The sequence below is a fragment of the Hipposideros armiger genome, unplaced genomic scaffold (assembly GCF_001890085.2).
Source record: "Hipposideros armiger isolate ML-2016 unplaced genomic scaffold, ASM189008v1 scaffold_47, whole genome shotgun sequence".
Lineage (NCBI taxonomy): Eukaryota > Metazoa > Chordata > Mammalia > Chiroptera > Hipposideridae > Hipposideros > Hipposideros armiger.
This window is the reverse complement of record NW_017731397.1, coordinates 2,150,436-2,171,044: the sequence shown is the minus strand read 5'-3', so window position 1 is coordinate 2,171,044 and position 20,609 is coordinate 2,150,436. Positions and strand designations below refer to the sequence as shown.

At 33.7% G+C, this 20,609-nt stretch overlaps 1 protein-coding gene across 2 annotated transcripts in view; it reads right to left on the bottom strand.

Annotated features, from left to right (window-relative positions):
* Positions 1–20,609, bottom strand: part of TAX1BP1 (Tax1 binding protein 1) — a 64,177-nt gene that overhangs the window by 20,648 nt on the left and 22,920 nt on the right. For both annotated transcript variants that reach the window (XM_019639898.1, XM_019639897.1), the window contains exons 5-13: positions 19,371–19,529; positions 11,944–12,092; positions 11,760–11,850; positions 9,896–10,081; positions 6,760–6,984; positions 6,079–6,225; positions 4,856–4,976; positions 3,400–3,503; positions 715–840 (exon numbers count right to left, since the gene is read on the bottom strand). In XM_019639898.1, the coding sequence (XP_019495443.1) occupies positions 715–840; positions 3,400–3,503; positions 4,856–4,976; positions 6,079–6,225; positions 6,760–6,984; positions 9,896–10,081; positions 11,760–11,850; positions 11,944–12,092; positions 19,371–19,529 (1,308 nt within the window). The remainder of the gene's footprint in view (positions 1–714; positions 841–3,399; positions 3,504–4,855; positions 4,977–6,078; positions 6,226–6,759; positions 6,985–9,895; positions 10,082–11,759; positions 11,851–11,943; positions 12,093–19,370; positions 19,530–20,609) is intronic.

Below are 20,609 nucleotides of genomic sequence, written 5' to 3'. Positions count from 1 at the left end.
TCACAAAGTTTAATAATTTAGAACTTCCTAGTCTTTAATAACACAAAAATATGCAAATTACAAATACATATATATCTTTTTTTTATATATATATATCTTAAAATATAAAGATTACACTTTATTCCTTAGAGGAAAAAATTCCTTTCTCCTTGCCGATTAGCTAGTTAGCCTGCTAAATTTTTTTCTCTAACGTTCTTACGAATATCATTTATCATTTAGGCTTATTTATTGCCATAGGTTACACTGGCAAAAATGTACGCTGCAATATTTCACTTAGGATCATAAGTAACACACTTTGGTAATAAATTTAAAAACTCTTACATAAATTTTTTAAATTACTGATTATATTACACTCCCACAAAAATTTCAAGGTTCTAAAATAATTCTACATACACGTTTAAGTTGAAGAGAATAATAAAATGATCACTTTCATCTTAAAAACAGAACACAATTAAAAGATATAATTTTAATAACCATCTGAATCCACAAATTTAAAGCCACAATGGCAATGCATATGGGTATGCATTTCCTCAGTTCACAGTTAAGGAACTATACGCAATATAACTAAATACATAGAACATTTTTATTTATATACAAAAATAATATCCCCATTATCCATATTAAAAATGCACATTAGATTGATAAAAATTGTAGGTAACACATTTTCAAAAGTACCAGGTATTATGCTTCAAGTTATATGAATACTAAACTTACTCTGTAATTGTCCTCTACTTCAGCTAGTTCTAGTTTTATATTTTCAGCAATTTTTACTTGTTCTTTCCATTTCAGCTCCATTTTTGCAAGTTCATCAGCATATTTACTGCATTTTGTTTTCTCATCCTAAATGAAATTAGTAAATTACCAAAAGATTTTAAACCCATATAGAGCCAATATCTACTCAAACAGATATGTGCTGAATGTTTATTATAACACTACTATAACAGTAAAAAACTGAAATAACCAAATGTCTGTCCGTGGAAGACTGACTAAATCATTTTATACCCACACAATGGAGTTATCAAAAAAAAGTCATGACACATTAACTGAAAATATCATGTTGCAAAAACAGAATATATAGTATAATTCTATTTGTTTAAGTTGTTTAACACAGTTTTATATGATGGCTCTGTAATGTGTGTAGAAAAATATACACCAAATTATTAATAGCTCTTATCTCTGGGGATCAGAATCATGATGGTACTTTTACAATCTTTATTCTTTATTTCTATAATGCCATACACAAGATTTTACAATAACCATGTTATTATTTTTGCAAAAGGAGGTAATAAAACTCATATTCATAACACTATTGTTTCCAGACACTGATAAATAAAACTCTGGGATTTCCAGACCAAGACAATCTCTAGGCTGACTTCTTATACATTGCTTGTCTCTCTATAACCCAGAATGTTAAAAGGAAGGAGTTACAAACATGACAAAAAGGTAAATTCCCAATGTCATTTTAAATGTTTTTGTTCAAGATGAAGTTTAAAATTATGCTTTGAGCAATTTTAATAGAGAAAAGAAAGTCTTTTCAACAAATGATGCTGGATCAACTGACTATCCAAACTATACATACCATACCTCACACTATGCAGAAAAATAAACTTGAAATGGCTAATACATCTATATGTAAAACTAAGACTATAAAACTTCTGGAAGACAAAGAGAAAAATCTTTGCAAGTTAAATTAGGTGTTTCTTAGAACATAAAAAGTACAAAACATAAAAGAATTGATACCCTATTTCATCAAAATTAAAACTTTTTCTAAAAAATACCATTAAGAAAATTAAAAGCAAGCCACAGACTGGAGAAAATATTCACTACAAATGTATGAGACAAAGGACTTATTTCCAGAATAAAGAACACTGCCAACTCAATAAGATGAACCACCCAATTTTTAAAATGGCAAGAGATTTGAACTCTTGCAATAAAAAAGAATTAAGTACAATATAAGCAACAATATGCATAAGTCTCTAAGTAATTATGCTGAAAGAGTACAGGAAATAAAGGGTACATACCATATAACTCCATCTATAGAAACTATACAAAAGGTAGGCTAATCTTAGTGGCAGAAAGCAAGCTAACAGTATCCCAGGGATGGCGACAAAGGGAGGGATGAGTTGCAAATGGGTACAAAAACAAACTCTGGGGAGTAATGGAAATGTTCATTATCCTGACACTGTGGTAGTTTCCTGACTATATATGGCAAACTGATCAAACCGCAGACTTGAAATATGTGCGGTTTCTTGGATTTTAATTGCACTTCAACACAGTTATAAAAAGAGGGGGGGGGAGAGGGAGGGGGAAGAGAGAAGAGAAGAGAAGAGAAGAGAAGAGAAGAGAAGAGAAGAGAAGAGAAGAGAAGAGAAGAGAAGAGAAGAGAAGAGAAGAGAAAAGGAGAAAAAAGTACCTTGAGGAAGTTTTTAGTTTTGATGGAACATTCAATCTTCCTTTCAATAATACTATATAATGAAAATTGTTCCAGAATCATTTCATACTTAATGAAAAATAGTTTAGTCCCTTATAAACAACTACTTTGGACTCAGGGTAAAACTGTTCTAATCAGCCCTTCCATGGAGGAAAGACCATCTGAAGCAACATAAATGTTCAGTTTAAACTTTGATTAAAAGATTACATTAATATTCTTTAGAAGGCAGTAACAACGTATTTTAAATTACTCTCGTAACCTTGAGCTAATGTATGAACTTCATTCTACAGCTCTAAAAATTACGTATCCCTCTCCTCTCCACATGCATAGAGAAACACACACACACAAATATTTAATTAAACAAACAAAATTTACATACAAAAACACCTTTTCCTCCCTTCTGCAAATCACGTATAAATGAGAAGCATTTTCCCTATGTCCTTTGAATACTCCAGAAGTGAATGTTACCAAGACAGTTGGCAAAACTGAAATGTTTGAACAATACAGTTTAAAAATCAAACTAAGTAACACCTTAAAGGCAGTAACCCATTTGGTTAATGTTCCCTTTTTCCACTTTGCAAATTTGGTCACTTTAAGATGCAGTACAAGTCTTTGTTATTATTACAGTAAATGTAAAAGGAGCACTTCCCTTTTATGAAGTTCAAATATTTTCCATGTATCTTTAAAATAAGACAGACAATATTATCCAACATCAATTAATCACTTGCCCATTATCTAGATAAGGACAGTAGGTGAACAAAAAATCATTTAGGATCATGATTTTACACACAAGCTACATGGAAAGGTCCACAGAACAGCCCCCTTTCATCATCTCAACAGTGAAATAAAATACCAGTATATGGATTTGAAAAAGAAACCCTAGGACGTCCATCAACCAAAACAATAAAGGTAAGCTAAGTCATTACATTTGATAAATCTATCTTTCACTTACAAGGTAGCTAGCTTACCTGTAAGAGTTGTTTACATTTATTATACTTTTCTGTTTTGTCAGCAATTTCTTTGGTCATTTCACAGACTTGCCCCTTCGTTACAATGTCAAAGTCTTTCTCAGCTATAACAAGGCAGAAAATAAGATTAAAAATTATTTTGCCCCTTATCTTCCTGTTCAGGTAACTTAAAGGTCAGTACACTGTGAAATATAGTAAATGGAATACTGAAAGAGAAACATCTATTTTAAAATCTCTATTCATACACCAAATAAAGAATACTGTAAACTCTAGTTGAGAATTTTTTAATGTCAGTTTGACGAGAACCAAGTTCACATTCTGTAACAAAAGGATCATTATTTTAATTAGCTAAAAATAGTTCTAGGGCCGGCCGAGTGGCTCAGTTGGTTAAGAGCTCGCTCAAGAGTTTGAGCTCTGAGCAACAGCGGCTCGATTCCCAGCCCGAGTTGAGCAGCCGCTGAGCTGCCGACAGGTAGCAGGATGGCTCAGCTTAAAAAAAAAAAAAAGTTCTAAAATGGCACAAAAATTTATATAACAGGACAGGATAAGTAGGAAAGCCATACTCTTTGAGAAAACATTTTAAATAATTTTTCCAGTCCTTCATTACTCTTCACTAGGTCTTCATTAAGTAAATATTCTACAACACTATCTACGTACTACAGAGGATGTATGTACAGAAGTGGAAAATAGTATTCTGTTCTGTCGCAGCTGAACCTAATTAAACATTTAATAGTATAGGAAATTCACAATACATTTTAAAAGTAGAAAACATCAATTGCCCCAAACATGACACAAGAAAATATACTTTCATATACTCTACTACTTACTTACATTATTGCCTAATTGTTGACATAAGGTGAAAAAAAGAATTGAGAACAAATGAATGCCTAGAGTTAATTCAAATTTCATGTTGTTCTTGTATTCACTATGTCTCTCCAATCTGTTCTATCAATTAATAAACTAACATAAAATTTAACTTATCCGCAAGTACAACTAATGAGGAAAATACACTATTGATCCAAAACAGCCGAAGAAGAGAGATGAGAGACACCAAACAGGGGATTTATATGTTACTGCCCCCAAAGAATTGTACAATTAAAATGCCAGAAATGTTTCAAAATTCCATAGATTTAGTGGAATGTTAATTAAAAATTCAATTCTTGGCTTTTGTTCTGTAGCCCAAATGCTGTATGCATTTGAGTTTATGAAACACCAGCTCATTTAACACTTGTGAATATTCTCATGAAGATAAACACTAGTTCACACTTACATTTTGTATATTCACCACAATGTATGACTTTATCTTACTTTCAGACCCTTATTTCCCTTTGCCTCGATTCCCTCACTTATAAAGATTTCTGTAAGCTTCCTAAAATTCTTACACCTGGAATAAGGCAACATAAATACGCATACTTTTTATGGCAGGACACTGCACAAAAGTCGAACAGATATTTACCTGCAGACGGTGGTGGCTTTATACCTGTAGCAGAGGCAATGGTAGCTGGGTCTGTGTTTATCGAGGCATCATTCACTTTCTGATTCCCAGTTTTCTTTGTGAAGACGTTATTGTTATTGGCCTATTCAAATGTTAACAATAAATTGTTAAATGATTTATATTTCCTTCCTTCAGTAATTCTGTAAATAATACCAAGAAATCCTGAAAAGTCCACAAAGCTGCTACTGTCCTACAAGCCAACAATGACTAAAGTTACACACGTCACCTTACATTACAAAAGAGAAAAACATTGTGATGCTTTTTCTTGTGAAATCATCAAAATACCATCAAAACAAGCCATTCATGGAAATCTCACCAGTTTACTACTACAAAGTCATAGTAACTTAAAGGCCCAAAACCAAAATCTATACACGTGGGTCATATTTCCAGTATAATGCTTTTCCACAAAAGCTTTCCTACTTTATCTCATGTATTTCTTGCTTCTTTCGTCTCCTTTCAGATTTCAAAAAAAGACTGGGAAAGTAGCATCTGTATCATACAGTACAGTACAAATAAAACTTTACAGTAAATTTGGTTGGTAAAGAGAGCTGTGATATCATTTTCAACTTCATATTTTAAATGTTTCTTCATTTCCAAGACTCCATTATATAGCAAGCCTTATATTGAAGTACAATTTGGGGACCCACATTAAAACATACAAACATCATAACAAAATTTTCTTTGATTTTATTAAATCTGCCTACCCACTCTCAAATGGAATACAAATTAATTAGCTAACACTTTTTAACTCTTCCTTATCTAGTGGTATAACAGGATGAAAAAACCAATGACAACTGAGAACCCATCTAAGACCCTGGGAATGATCAATGGTTAACCCACTGAGGACAGGGGTCACTGTCACAAAGAGGGAATTCAATAATACATATTGAATCTTTAAGCGAAAAACACATTTATAAAGATCATAGAGGGAAATAACTAAGAGGGCTCTCTCCTTTTATTATTTTTTTCCCTGCTACTGCCCTTGCTTCCTTTGTTGGTTCTCCAGCAAATAAAAATTCCAGATTTTAAAAAACTTATTATTACAACATTAGGCCAACGACTTGAAATCAAGCAGAGGTAAATTATGCTTAAAAGGCTGATATTTAGAAAATGATAAAATCTGATTTGCAAACAAAAATATTGATCAGAAATGTTTCACTTTGTATGAATTCAGTTATACTTACTGACTGGTCTGAAAGTCTATTTATTTGTTTTTGGAGCCTCTGGCATTCCTTGAATTTTTCTTTATAATGATCTGCTGCCATCTGAAGACGAAGTTTCAGATCTTCAACTTCTCTTCTCAGTTCGTGTTCCAGTGTATCAGTCTTTTCCTAAAAGAGAAATAAACACTTCCTTTAAGAAAAAATAAAAGTTTTGCATTTCATAATGCAGTAGTAAATCCAATTCAATTTCACTTTTTTCTTTCTGGCTTTTAATTTTTATTTCTTTTAGAGTTTTGGCTACAGAGCTATATTAGCTCTCCTAATAAATTCAGCTTTATATTCTTACACTAAGGTTCATTAAAAAGCTAGAGAAGAATAATCCACCTCCTGAGGAGCAAGTATTACCCTGTTAAATAACTGTAATGCCACTTTATGAAGCTAGTAAGAAATTCCAAACAAAGCAATATATACCTGACATCAGATAGTTTAATAAATAATAATAGACCAGCTTTTACTTACTGACCATTAGGAATTTGCTTACAGCACTTTTTCTTAAAGCTTATATTAAAGTCACCATGATTAAACACAATTAATAGAAACTTAAAATTCTGTGATCAGAAATCTGACCTGATTTATTTTAACATATCTCATTCTTATAATGAATTTTGGGCAAAATGAAAATTCAGAATTAACCTGCTTTACCTGGTCTTTTTTCACAGCACTCATTTTAAGCTCTGCCACCGCATCAGCTAACTGCTTTCTGACTTTCTCATTTTCCAGGCGAGCAGTATGCAGATCTGCCATGGTTTTATCTCGCACATTTACAGCATCACTAAGTTCTTTAGTCAGAAAGACAACTTCTTGCCGAGTTGCCTGAACCTGTTCCTCTGCTTTACGAAGCTGCTCCTTTAAAAAAAGTGTATCTTCCTGAAGAAAGACAGATGAATATGTGTAATTAAAACATTCAAATAAAAACAGAAGCAGAAAAATTTTGTACTCATATTTCAACAGATGCAAATTTTTAAATATTGTTTTTCTATTCATGACTTACATGCAGTATATAACTCTATAAAAACCTTAAGATGTGACCTTGTTTCCGAGTCCCCATAAAACAACCCTATCTATACACCAGGTATCACTACCACTTTATACAGGAGGAAGCTGACAAAAAGAAGTCAGGCAACATACCCAGCATTTGACAGCCTGGCTAAACTGAGACTCACATAAAAGCTTTTGTTCCCCCAAATTCTCTCCAGTGGAAGTACTCATCTTCATTTCTTATAATCACCAATAAAAATAATTTCAAACATTTCTTTGTAATTCAAAAATGTACTTTAAAAAACTGTACTAAAAAAACAGTAATACCAATATTTGAATGGGTTTAGGATAATCAGCACATTTACAAACAACTGGACTTTCATAATCTGTAAGTGATACAACCTTTCTCATCAGATTTTTGCAGATTCATGAACACCTTTAAAAAGCACATGGCTTTTGATCTACCAATTTTATTTTCATGGGTTTCTAAGAAAATTATTAAAGTGTATAAACACAGGTTTAGCATTATAGGGATTCAGTAAAATATCAGAATAATGAACAATTATTAAAGTCAAAATGTCTAAAACTATGAATTTATTATAAATTATATCCTTAATGAAAGTCTATGCAGCCACTACAAACAGTATATATCATACACTGTTGGTATATTAACTTTTCTGAAAACAATATAAAAATAACTGAAAATTTAAGCACTTTATCTAGCAACTGCACTTGGAGGAATTTATTGTACAGATTTATATTGGGTTGTCAGAAAAGTCATGACTCATTTTTGCAACAAAAAACAGAAAAAATACGTTATGACTTTTCCAACAACCCTAAGTACATGTGCCTAGATATCTGTACAAGGTTGTTTACTGCAACATCCTTATGATAGCTAAGGGTTGTATACATCTAAAAACAATTTCATACTATATATACAGCTGTTAAATAAAAGAAGGGATACTACAGAGCTATTCTAATAAATGAGAAAATATCTATATGTGTACTCATATTGCAAGATGCCCAGAGTCTCCAAAATTTTTAAAGGTTTTGAAACACTATATAAATTCTTGGTTTTGTTCAACTATATTATACGTACATTCAATGTATTTCTAGAAAAATTAAAAATTCTATAATGCTATATCTGGGGGAAAAAAGAGAATGACTTTTACTTTGTACCCTCACGTACTATTTGAATTATATTTTATAACCATGACCTTGTGCACTGCTTTTAAAATTTTTTTAAAGTTTTAGCAATTAGGAGTTGTTTTTCCAGGTACTTCCATACCTATGTTTTTCCTCACAGAAGTCTTGCTTAAATAGGAAAAAGAGAAATCTTTAGCATTTTATTAAATAACAAATAAGTCATCAAATGTATTTTTCACCTTTACATTTGCAATCCGCTACATTAAATACCCTGAAAAATAACTTGGGCCTTAACCATTAATTCTAAATGTCATGCACATCTGACATTTAGGTGTTGTATTAACTATGTCTGGGTGTATTTAATATTAATAGCAAACTACTGAAAACATAATACTCCTCCATAAAATAAATAAATGAATGTAAAGCTACTTATTACACAGCCATTTTTTCAAATTAGAAAGATTTCCCTGAAATGATATGGAAATGATTTGTAGTTTATGTTGTTAAATGAAAATCAGCAAGTGCAAAAGAGTATACACGGCATGGCACCTTTAAAAAAGAAGGTGACTTGAGGAGCATGTGGAGCCATGTGTGTGCACATAAGCTTCTTGTTGCAAAAAGAAACGGAAGAAGGATCAACCGGAAACTAATGAAAATGTTTACCTACTGATATAGGCAAAAAAGGGGGTTTTTTAGGGAAGAGATTGAGACATAAGAGTAAATTTTTTTTATCATTTTGACTTTTGAATGATGCAACTATTTTACATATACAAGAAACAAAATTAAATCAAAAGATAGAAATAAGAGTAAATCTTCAAATTAAATACAAATAAATAAACTGAACTGTACGACAAATTTGTAATGTTAAAACATTAATTCTAGTAGCTTTTGAACATGGTACCCTGTACATCCTTAGTGAAATATAGTCTAAGAAAAAAAGAGTTGCAAAAGATCCTAATTTTATTTAGGAGACTTATCATTTGAATTACTCTGAATCTATTGGTATGTACAGCTGGTTAAAATACAACTATGATACTTTGGGGATAAAGGGGTTCTCACACTAGTAGAAGAGATACATAAATATGGAATAGAGAAAGGTAAGGAAGAACCCTAAGGTACTGGATTTGAATTGGAGATATCAATATAAATTAAAGACTTAAAATGTCTGTCCAGAAAGTACAAAAAAGCAACAACCCCAGTAGCAACAGAATCAAGTTCTTGGCTTGCAAATACCATTCCCTACTGAAAACACTGGGGCTCCTTGGAGAAATGGCTGATACCAGGTCTGGGGCAGAATCTAAAGCTGTAACATACAGCTGTGCCACAAAGCAAGGAAGTATTCAAAGCCTTAGGTGGGCATATCAAAAAGACACAAAAGCTAAATATGGGACAATTTGGGTATGAAAAAGAATAATGGTGATAATGTATAATACACTGAACGAAAAAGAACCCAAAGACCACAATGATATACAAAAGGGGGACAGGGCAACAGGGAACCTCTCATTATAACAACCCTTCCCGTAAACTTCTGTAAGTTTGAACTTTTTCAACAGAAACTGTTGGGGGGAGATTAAAAATAGAAACCACCATATTGTATACATTTAACAGAGAAAATGTTTTACCACCTTCAAATATATATTGCAAAAGTACTTACCTTACTTGAGGTTGTAAGCAAGAAAGCCCTTTGCAGACTATCTTTCTCAGCCAAACAGAACTGCAGTCTGCCAATCTCTTCTTTGAAATGAGTAATCATGTTTTCTTTGTTCCCATCTAAATTCTTTAAAGTTTGGACCTCAGACATAAGCTTGGTGTTTTCTATTTCTCTGTTCTTCAAATGGACCTGTAATAGTGCTTGAAAATGTTAAGAATATTCTAACTCCATAACCTGAGTTAGTCAATGTTTAAAATACCACTGTTTGTCTCTAACCCAAATATAATTAAGGGAAAGGAAGACTTACTTGACTAGGAATCAGGAGACCCAAGTTCTGCCAAATGACTAGCTAACTAAGCAGAGCGGAACACCGCTTTTCTAAGTTGTTTTTTTGTTGTTGTTGTTTTTTACTTTTCCACAGAGAGTAATTCTAAGGTCTACCAATGTTACCTGATCACTAGTCTTTTCCGTTAATAATTTTATTGTAAAAGTTCTCTTTAAAATCGCAAATAGGGCCAGCCAAGTGGCTCAGTTGGTTTAGAGCTCGCTCAAGAGTGCGAGCTCTGAGCAACAGCAGTTAGATGCCCGAGCTGAGCTGCAGCTGAGCTGCCAACAGGTGGGAGGCTGGCTCAGCTAAAATAAATAAATAATAAATAAATAAATAAATAAATAAATAAATAAAATCGCAAATAGATTTAGTGGTTCTTTTGGGGAAATAGATTATGTTAAAGACATATTCAGATTTTAAGCCATGACCAGATGCTGAAAAACATCTTAAGCAATTCAATTTTTTGCTTATGAAGAGTACTGTCATTTACTTCCGCTGTACCTAAAAAATATTTGTTGATTAATTAACTGAACTATTATTGATTTTCCCAGGGACTTTGGATGTGACTGCTTATTTGTTCAGATATACAAATACGGATATACAAATAGATATTTAATCAAATCATACAGAGATATACAAATATACAAATCAAATTCCATAACTGAAATTATAAAGAATACACATATCTAGTTTCCATTATAAAGAGTTATCTTACTTTGGTTAAGGGTACCAGAGAGAAATGAATTAACATACTTCTTGCACGGTACTCTTTAAATGTATGGAATGCTAAAACAGTCATTTCTGTTCACGAGGACAGACTATAACTCTGGATCCTCTGAAGGGATCATCAGTCAAGATCTTTGCAGCATCACTTTAAAAACACTACAGTAAGAATGTCTTTTTGAAATGACAGTTTCTGAAGATTATTCCAAAAGTCAAACTCTAAAACATGGCCATCATCACTGAAATAAAGTAACGTTCTTCCTCAAGTTTGCATGTTCTTAAAAGGGGGAAATAATTGGTTATATAAATTCTGATAAACAGAGTAATTTCCTGAAAACTAACTTTTATGGACTATACACAATGAGGTCGTTTTAAAATATGTTCCCATATCCTCTGACATTCCTTTCTTCAGAAAGTGGAGCCTAATATCCTCCTCTCCTTCAGTGTCAGCCAGACCAAGTGACTTGCTTCAGTGTACAACTTTGGAGACTAGGTCATAAACACAATGTAGCTTCATCCTTGCTCTCTCTTGACTAGCTCTGATGGAAGGTGACTGCCAAGCTGTGACGGCATTCAAGCAACCACTGAAGAGGCCACATAGCAAGAAACTGAAGGGCCTCCTGCCAGAAGTCATGTAAGCCACCTTGACCGCAGAGCGCCCAGCTCCAATCAAGCCTTAAGCTTGACTGAAACTACCCGAGGGACCCTGAGCTACAACCACTCAGCAAAGCTGCTCCCAAATCCCTGACCACTAAGTTTTGGAGTAATTTGTTACACGGCAATCGGTAACTAATAGAAGTGGAAAGAATAAATTACCTTATAAAGTTCCTTCTCGTCCTTTTCTGTCTTCAACTGATATTCAAGTTGTTCTCTTTCATATTGCACCTTCCTAAGTTTGTCCCTTAAACTGAATGAAGGTCAAGTAACATTAATATAGACCAAAAATTTTGTTAAACCATTTTTAAAGCATAAAGGCATTTTGTAAAAGCATCAGAAGTACCTGTCCAGTTCAGTTTCCTTTTCAATTGCTTTATTTGTCACCGAGACAATATCTCCCTCAAGTCTGAGAGCTTTGGATGTAGCGTAATTGTATTTCCTCTTAAAGTCTTCACTTTCCATTTTTAAAGTTTCTGATTCTTCAATAAGACCCTTAGAAACAACAATTTCTGTAAGTATTGTCCATATTCCGAGAGCAAAGTTTACATACAATAAAATGTAATGAAGACTACTTCTACTGTCAAAAATCTGCCATAAGCAAATACATTTAAATTCTACTTTTATTAGATAATACCAAATCAAAGGATTAAATTTTTTGGTTGGAGGAGAGGAGAAGAAAGGCTGCAAATACATCTAATGTCTAAATTATTTCCTGAATGTGTATACATTCCACAGATAAATAATTTTAACATTGGGTTTCACATACAGTTTTAAAGAGACAAGGAATAAGAAGAAAAAATTTAGGATAGCATAACTTATATTGTCTTTTATTTTCATGAAACTGAATGGTTCATGTGTACGCTTATAAGGATCTATGTTACACATTGATATGTAACATGTTACACACAGATCAATGAAACAGAGAGCCCAGAAATATACCCATGCATATACGGTTAATAATTTATGACAAAGAAGCCAAAAATATATAATGGGAAAAACATAATCTCCTCTTCAATACACGGTGCTGGGAAAACTGGACAGCCAACAAGCAAAAGAATGAGAATAGGGCCGGCCGAGTGCCCCGATGGTTAAGGGCTGGCTTGGGACGCCAGGGGGCCCCGGTTCGGATCCCACGTGTAAGGGCCAGTGACACTGCCCTCCACAGCTGAGATGCTGAACAGCAGCTCAACCTGGAGCTGGGCTGCCATGGGTCGCCAGTGACGGCGTAGGCTGCAGCCCCTGCTGCAGTGGGTTGCCGTGGGCTGCCATGTGTAGACAGCAGCCAGCGTGCACGGCCAGCAGCCAGCGTGCGCGGCCAGCAGCCGCAGTGAGCGGCCGTCCAGAGGCCGGCGACTGATCTGCCTTGCCCGGGAGGAGCGCAATGATGGTGCCAACTTGGGCCAGTGGGGAAGCGTCCTCCACGTCTAGACTGAAGAACAAAATGACAGCAACTTGCTTGTTCCCATCCCAATTCCCCAATAAAAATCTTAAAAAAAAAAGAATGAGAATAGACCACTATCTTATCCCATACACAAAAATCAATTCAAAATGGATTAAAGACTTAAATTTAAGACTTAAAAACATAAACCTCCTACAAGAAAACATAGAGGGTAAGGCTCCTTGACATTGGTCTCAGCAATGACTTCTTTGGATTTGACACCAAAATCAAAAATACAAGTAGGACTACATCAAACTAAAAGGCTTATGCACAGCAAGAAAAACCAACAAAAAAAGTGAAAAAGCAACCTCTGGAATGGGAGAAAATATTTGCATATCAAATATCTGATATGGGACTAATATCCAAATTATAAAGAATTCACACAAGAGCCAAAAAAGAAATAAGGAAAAAACCCACACAATCCAATTTAAAAACAGGCAGAGGAATAAATAAACATTTCTCCAAAGACAACATGCAAATGGCCCACACGTACATGAAAAGGCGTTCAACATCACTGATCATTAGAGAAATGCAAATCAAAACCACAATGAGATATCACCTCACATTTGTTAGAATGGCTGTCATCAAAAAGACAAGAGGCAAACTGATGGAGAAGATGTGGAGAAAAGGGAACCCTTATGCATTGTTAGTGGGAATGTCAACTGATACAGGCACTATAGAAAACAATATGGAGGTTCCTCAAAAACTAAAAGTAGAACTACCACATATTCCAGCAATCCCACTTCTGGGTATATATCCAAAGGAAATGAAAACAGTATATGGAAGAGATAGCTGCACTGCAGCATTATTCACAACAGTTAAGATAATGGAAAAAACTCTAAGTGTCAATAGGTGAATAAATAAAGAAGGTATGGTACAATACATACAATAAAATATTATTCAGCTATGAGTAAGATGGAAATCCTGCCATTTGTAACAATATGGATGGACCTTGAGGTTACTGTGCTAAGTGAAATAAGCCAAACTGAGAAAGACAAATACTGCATGGTATCACTTTTATGTGGAATATAAATACAACCACTCGGCTAAGCTGCTCCCAAATTCCTGACCACTAAGTTTTGGAGTAATTTGTTACATAGCAATCAGTAACTAATAGAAATGGAAGCAGAGAATAGAAAACTGGCTGCCAGGGGCTGGAAGGTGGAGGCAATCGGGAGAGGTTGGTAAAAGGGTACAACATTTTCAGGTATAAGATAAATTAGGTCTGACGATGTATAACATGGTGACTATAGTTGATATGCTGCATTGTATAACTGAAATTTGCTAAGAGAGTAGAGCTTAAATGTCACAAAAAACATAAATGAGTTGACAGATGTGTTAATTAACTAGATGAGAGGAATCCTTTCACAATGTATATGCATATCAAATCACAGTGATGTATGCTTTAAATATTTTACAAATTTGTCAATTATACCTCAATGAAGCTGAAAAAAAGAGAAACTGAATGGAAAATATTCCATGATACACGTCTTATGAAACACACTATAAAAAAATGCTTCCTCTTAACTTCAATCTTAATCTACACAAAGATTGAGCTAGTTCGAACTATATAAATATACTTATATTTCAGAAACAAAATATTATGAATTTCCTGAAACTATTACTTAGCAAATCAGGTAATAAAAAAATGAAAGTAATTGGTTTTAAAGAAATTACTATATACACATAAGTTATATAACCATCACCCCCTACACAGTATAAAATTCCACTTTTGTGTCATTTTTTTTCTCAATGACAATCAGTAAAGAGAATTAGAAATTCAATATTATAACTTCAAAACCGGTTTTTGGCAATTCCACATGAGATATGTATATAAGCAACTGGGGCAATTCCATATATTAAGCAGTTTAAATGCTTTAAATTACCTTCGTCTAAAACTGGGTATCCAATGCAATGATAGAGGTTTAGAGAAGAGAAACCCAAAAATATATAGTTGAAAAGATCCACACTATCCAGAACCACCATAATGAATGACCTTTCATGTTATCTCACTGCTACATATCCTATACCTGTGATAACTCTCAAATGCTGGTAATGTCTCAAGGTACCCAACTTAGTTTATGAAACTTAAGAACCAAAACAATATGAACATATACAACAGTCATATCATGCTTTTTATACTGTATAAGCAATACTGTTTAGTATCTGCAAAAAGGATTTGGTTTAAAAATACCTTGAAGTACATCTTATATCAACATTCAAGTTAAGAATATATTTTATGGAAAAACTCAAATCCTAGTTTAGGCTCCAAAACATAAACTAAACTAACTAAAAAACGTAACAAGTAGGCATTTGAGATCTTGCTCCCTGGCATGTCATCAATTTGGCTCAAATAAACATAAAAATTAAAATTTTTTTTAAAAAAAACAGGGTCACAGACTGTTTTAGTCCTACTTGAAAAACAAGATTCAATCTCACTGGTTCCCTGTGGCTCAGCTTTCAATCTTCTAATTTTCAAGTATATATCTAGCACTCCAAAACAAAAACAAACTGCCAATTTTTACATAAGTCTAATAAATGCAAAGTTGGGGTAAAAAAACTAATCAAAATAATGGGATATTATTTGACAATAAAAGGAATGATACATACTACAACATGGATGAAATCTGAAAACATTATGCTAAGTGAAAGAAGTCAGTCACAAAAGGCCACATATGATTCCATTTGTATGCAATGTCCAAAAGACACAAATCCAGACTCAGAAATTTAGATTAGTGACTGCCTACAACTGGGGAGGAGGAAAATGGAGAGTGACCACAAATAGGTACAAGGTTGCTTTTTGGGGTAATGAAAATGTTCTAATATTAGGTTTATGGGTTCACAATTCTGTAAATATAATAACCACTGAATTGTATAAAGTGGTGAGCTTTATAGTGTATAAATTACATCTCAATACAGCTGTTTTTAAAAAGATCAATTAGAGAAGGTCACATCTTCAGCCCTCAGAGGTAGAAGTACACTGTGTCATTAAGAGCATGGTATAGTATAGAGTGTCATTAAGAACACTGGCTGGAACCAGACAGCCAGCCCTACCACCCACAAACTGTTCAATCGTACTGGTAGCAGGTTAGGTAACCTCTCAGTATTACCTCTGCAAAATGCAGATAACAGTACCTACCTACTTCAGAGGATTATGTGAGTTAACATGTAAAAACTCACAAAACAGAACCTGACTTACATTAGGTATTATGAGTTATTTTTATTAATCAGCCTTTACAGGAGAGAAAACTCCATACTTATTTAAAGCTGAACTAGAAATGAATGTAAAAATTATCCTTAATAATGAAAATAGTTACTTTTTAAATCTAGGTGTACATGAATGAGACATACATCATCACATTAAAATAACCTAGGGGAAATACAGTATGTAATTTATAGTTCCCAATTTACAAACATTTGGTTTCAGTTTTAATGAACTTTGTAATCCTACTTTATTCCTTCAAGCAGCCAATTACACAAAATCTTTGAATATAATTAAATGTATCACTTAAACCAATCTGTTTTAATAACTTTAACATATCTAATTCTTTTAATTTACAAAATAAGAGTGTTCTCTCTAATGGCATTTTACAACGAGAAAAGTCAATGTTTATAAAAAAGATTTATTTATAAACATTTAATTATTATAAATATTTGTCTTAGTATTTGTCAAGTACTGAATGGGTAATAAGCTAATATTATTTTACAAAAAAAATTGAAAATCCAATAAATTTCTTCTGTTACGAAGAAACTGAAGTTTTTACCTATCATTCCTAGTATATTGTCCATTATAAAACTTTAAATGAAATTGTAGGTGATACATAATAGTTCTCCAGATGTTCAGCAATTTATATATTCATTAGTACCTCAAAAAGAGGAAGACTTTTAATATTATGTTAAGATTTTTTTTTTAGAATTCACATCATGTAACAGATTTAAAACAAGTGCCAAGAAATGTCATGGAGTTTATAAGTCACCCAACTGAAACAAGTTTGCAAGTTCCTGAGTTGTTCTAGCTGCCCAGCAGGCTGCCTGATTACGATGGAAACTTTCAAAGTAAAAAGCAAATTCATAAAAAACTAGAAGCCCCATAACTAATAACAAAGAGGAACGGTCTTTCCTGGCAAGAACGTTATTTTATTCCCAAAAATAAGCAATTGCAACATATAACAAGGTTGTGTTTTTTTTTTTTCATTATCAAGTATTACTTTCAGAATCTGGGAAAATTCTACACATTTCCATTCCTCCTGTATGACATTATTCATATTTTTGTTAGTCTTTGATGACTCACTCTCTGGTTCATTATGAAAAACAGTAAAACAACAGCCATTTACATTTAGTGAAAATCTATTAATACATAACAACATTCTAGGTCCTTTTATCACCATTTTCTCTAGTATAAAGTGTTAAAATACCACTTCCGAGTCCTCCATATTCATAGAGAAATACCCCAAAGCAAGAATAGAAGCAGGGAAGAAATCTCTTCGACTAGTGACTGTCATCAAGATTTATGAGTTGCCATAAAAAACTTCTGAAAATCTCTTCTGGATACCATGCCCACAATCACCTATCAATTCTACTTCATTAATCTCTTGACTTCAATCAACCATTTTCTCAACCTATGTCTGTCAGAACAAGCTTAGTATAGTCTACAATGCTTAACCCCTTTAAACCTGGACAGTAGAGAGAACCTGAAACTTTAAAATTCAGCTAATATTACACTGAACCGGAATGTTCATGACTGATGTTCATGACTAATTTCACTCAACTGAAAGCCTATCATTCTGTCATTCCTATTCTTCCAATCATCCAGTCTTGCCTTGGATTTCAAGGTGACCACAGTCAAAACATTAAAGGCCACATTTCAGGGAGTTCTTCATCTCATGGGCTAAGTACATGCTGAAATGGACTATTTTCATGAGTCGTCTTCTATCTCACCTCCACCCCTCTGGCTTGTGATACAGTGAGAGAAAAAAACATGGCATTCCTCTTTGGAAAACTGCCAAATTCAGGTTCAAATAATTAGAGAAATGGGTAAAAAATAGAGAGAAAAGAGTAATAACTATACAAGATAACAAGGGAGTTATAACAATTCAACAAAAAATTTAGCTGAACGTCCCAATAGTCAAGGCAGGCACACAGGATGAGATTTTGTTATTTTTAACATTTGTATACATGCTTAAAAAGTTCAAAATAAATAAAGTGGTTCCTTAACCGAATAGATTATCCTGCTCCTACTACAGGGTACTTCTGCAGGATTTCAAGTGTTCCCCAAGAGTAAAATTGGGAGAATAGCTGTATATTTTAAATGAAAAAGGCTAATGGTAAAAAGACAGAAGACTTTACAGGTGTTTATACGTAATTTACAACTGCACATATTGTTTACCTCTAACTCAAAAGAGTAATTAATCCTCAAATAGAACAAGGCAAGAGAAATCTTTTCAGAATTTAAGCCCTATTTGATATCATCTCTGAACAGATGTGCAATATACAACCACTCCACTGTATTATAAAAATGGTTGAGAATCACTGCATTAAGGATTCAAGTGAAAATTATTAAGCAACTGCTCTAGGCCTTGTTGAACAAAAGAATAATGGAACAGATTCCATCCTTAGGAAACAAAAGGTCCATCCTGTCAACAGACATGGTAGATACAACTAATTATAACCTAATGGAGACCGTAATATATATAATCATAACCTGTATAAATTTGTCAGAGCTAAATTACTTTTCTTGTGAAAATATTAAAAAAACATCTATGACTAGGTGATTGTTGGTTTTTTCTCCCTTGTTTTCGGCTACTAACTTATATCCATTTGTAAGTCTACTGAAATCACACTGTTTTATACTTTTCTTTTTCATAGCTCAAGAACTTATGCCAATATTAATTAGGTTTTTAGGACAATTTATAGAATTTCTCACATCAAGGATTTCAAAATTTTGTCTAATACTACATCTTATTTCACTGAACTCTGCTTTTATGAAAAGTAACTTAATGACTTGATGCCACTTTCCCTTTATTCAGTTTATCATTCCTAACTGTATTTCCAACCTCTCCCCTCAAAATCAATCAAATATTGTACAATTAGATGCACAGAATCTAGAAACACTTGTTAGGGACTACATCATCAAGCCTGGTAACAAATACCCAAAATTGTAATCATTTACAACATAAAAGAAGTTGTGGCAGAAGGCTGATAGATATTTATACAAGAACAGGTCAATTCCTATCAAAATGCTATTTTTCTAAACACACAGTTTCAATAACTCTAATTGGGTTTCAGGCAATATACTATATCAACTTCAATCAATTATATAAGACACAACTAACCATTTTCTCTGCTTGCAGTTGGTCACATCTTTCTTTTTCATGGTTAAGTTCTCTTTCCATTCTTTCAACTTGTTCTCGAAGTTGTGTTGTTTCTTTTTCCAGAACTGCAATTAACTTTAACAATTCTTCTTTCTCTTTCATCGTTTTCTCAATTTTCAACTGTAAAACAAAAAACTCAAATTGTTTTTTTACAATCCTGAAACGTTACAAGTTCAGTTTCCCATTTCAAAGAAAATAGTAAAGAAATTCACTGAAAAACTTTTACATACTATCTACTTCATATTAATGAGCCTCTTGTAGCATTCAGTAAGAAAAAATAATAAATCATAAATTTAAACCTTTGGTTGGTTGAGCGAAGAAGAAAGTACAAAATTCCCAGACAAGAAAAAGCTAAAGTCACCACCAAAAAAAGCTAAAAATCACCACCAAACTAGTATTACAAGAAATGTTAAAGGAACTTCAAGAAACGCAAAAACCACTATGCTGTACACCTGAAACTAATACTCAATGCCAACTGTAATTTGAAAATGAATTTTTTTAAAAAAGGGGGGGAGTATGTAATTAATGAATTTTATTATGAGGTTGCCTGCTAATCACTCTTCAAATCAGTACCAAAAATTAAGATATAAAGTTCTATATGGCTTAATTCTGTGTTTTTGGTGGTTTTGTTTTTTTTTAAGATTTTTATTGGGAAATTGGGAGATGGGAACAGCCCTGGGGAATTGGGGAAGGGGAACAGACAAGTTGCTGTCCTTTTGTTCTTCAGTCTAGCTGTGGAGGACGTTGCTTCACTGGCCCAAGTTGTCACCATCATTGCGCTCTTCCTGGGCGAGGCAGATCAGTCGCCGGCTTCTGGACGGCCCCTCACCGCGGCTGCTGGCCACTCACGCTGGCTGCTGGCCACACATGGTAGCCCATGGCAACCCACTGCAGCAGGGGCTGCAGCCTACGCCATCATCGTCGGTGACTCAGGCAGGGCAGTCCAGCTCCAGGTTGAGCTGTTGTTCAGCATCTTAGCTGTAGAGGGCAGTGTCACTGGCCATCATATGTGGGATCCGAACCGAGGCCCTCTGGTGTCCCAAGCCAGCTCTTAACCAACGTGCCACTCAGCTGGCCCAATTCTGGGCTTTTTTATCATGAGCAATAATCAAGAAAATGTGTACCTCTTCTTGAATGCAAATTTATGGAAAATGGTTGAATCTATTAAAGAACTTCCTTGTGTGTTATATAAGACCATCT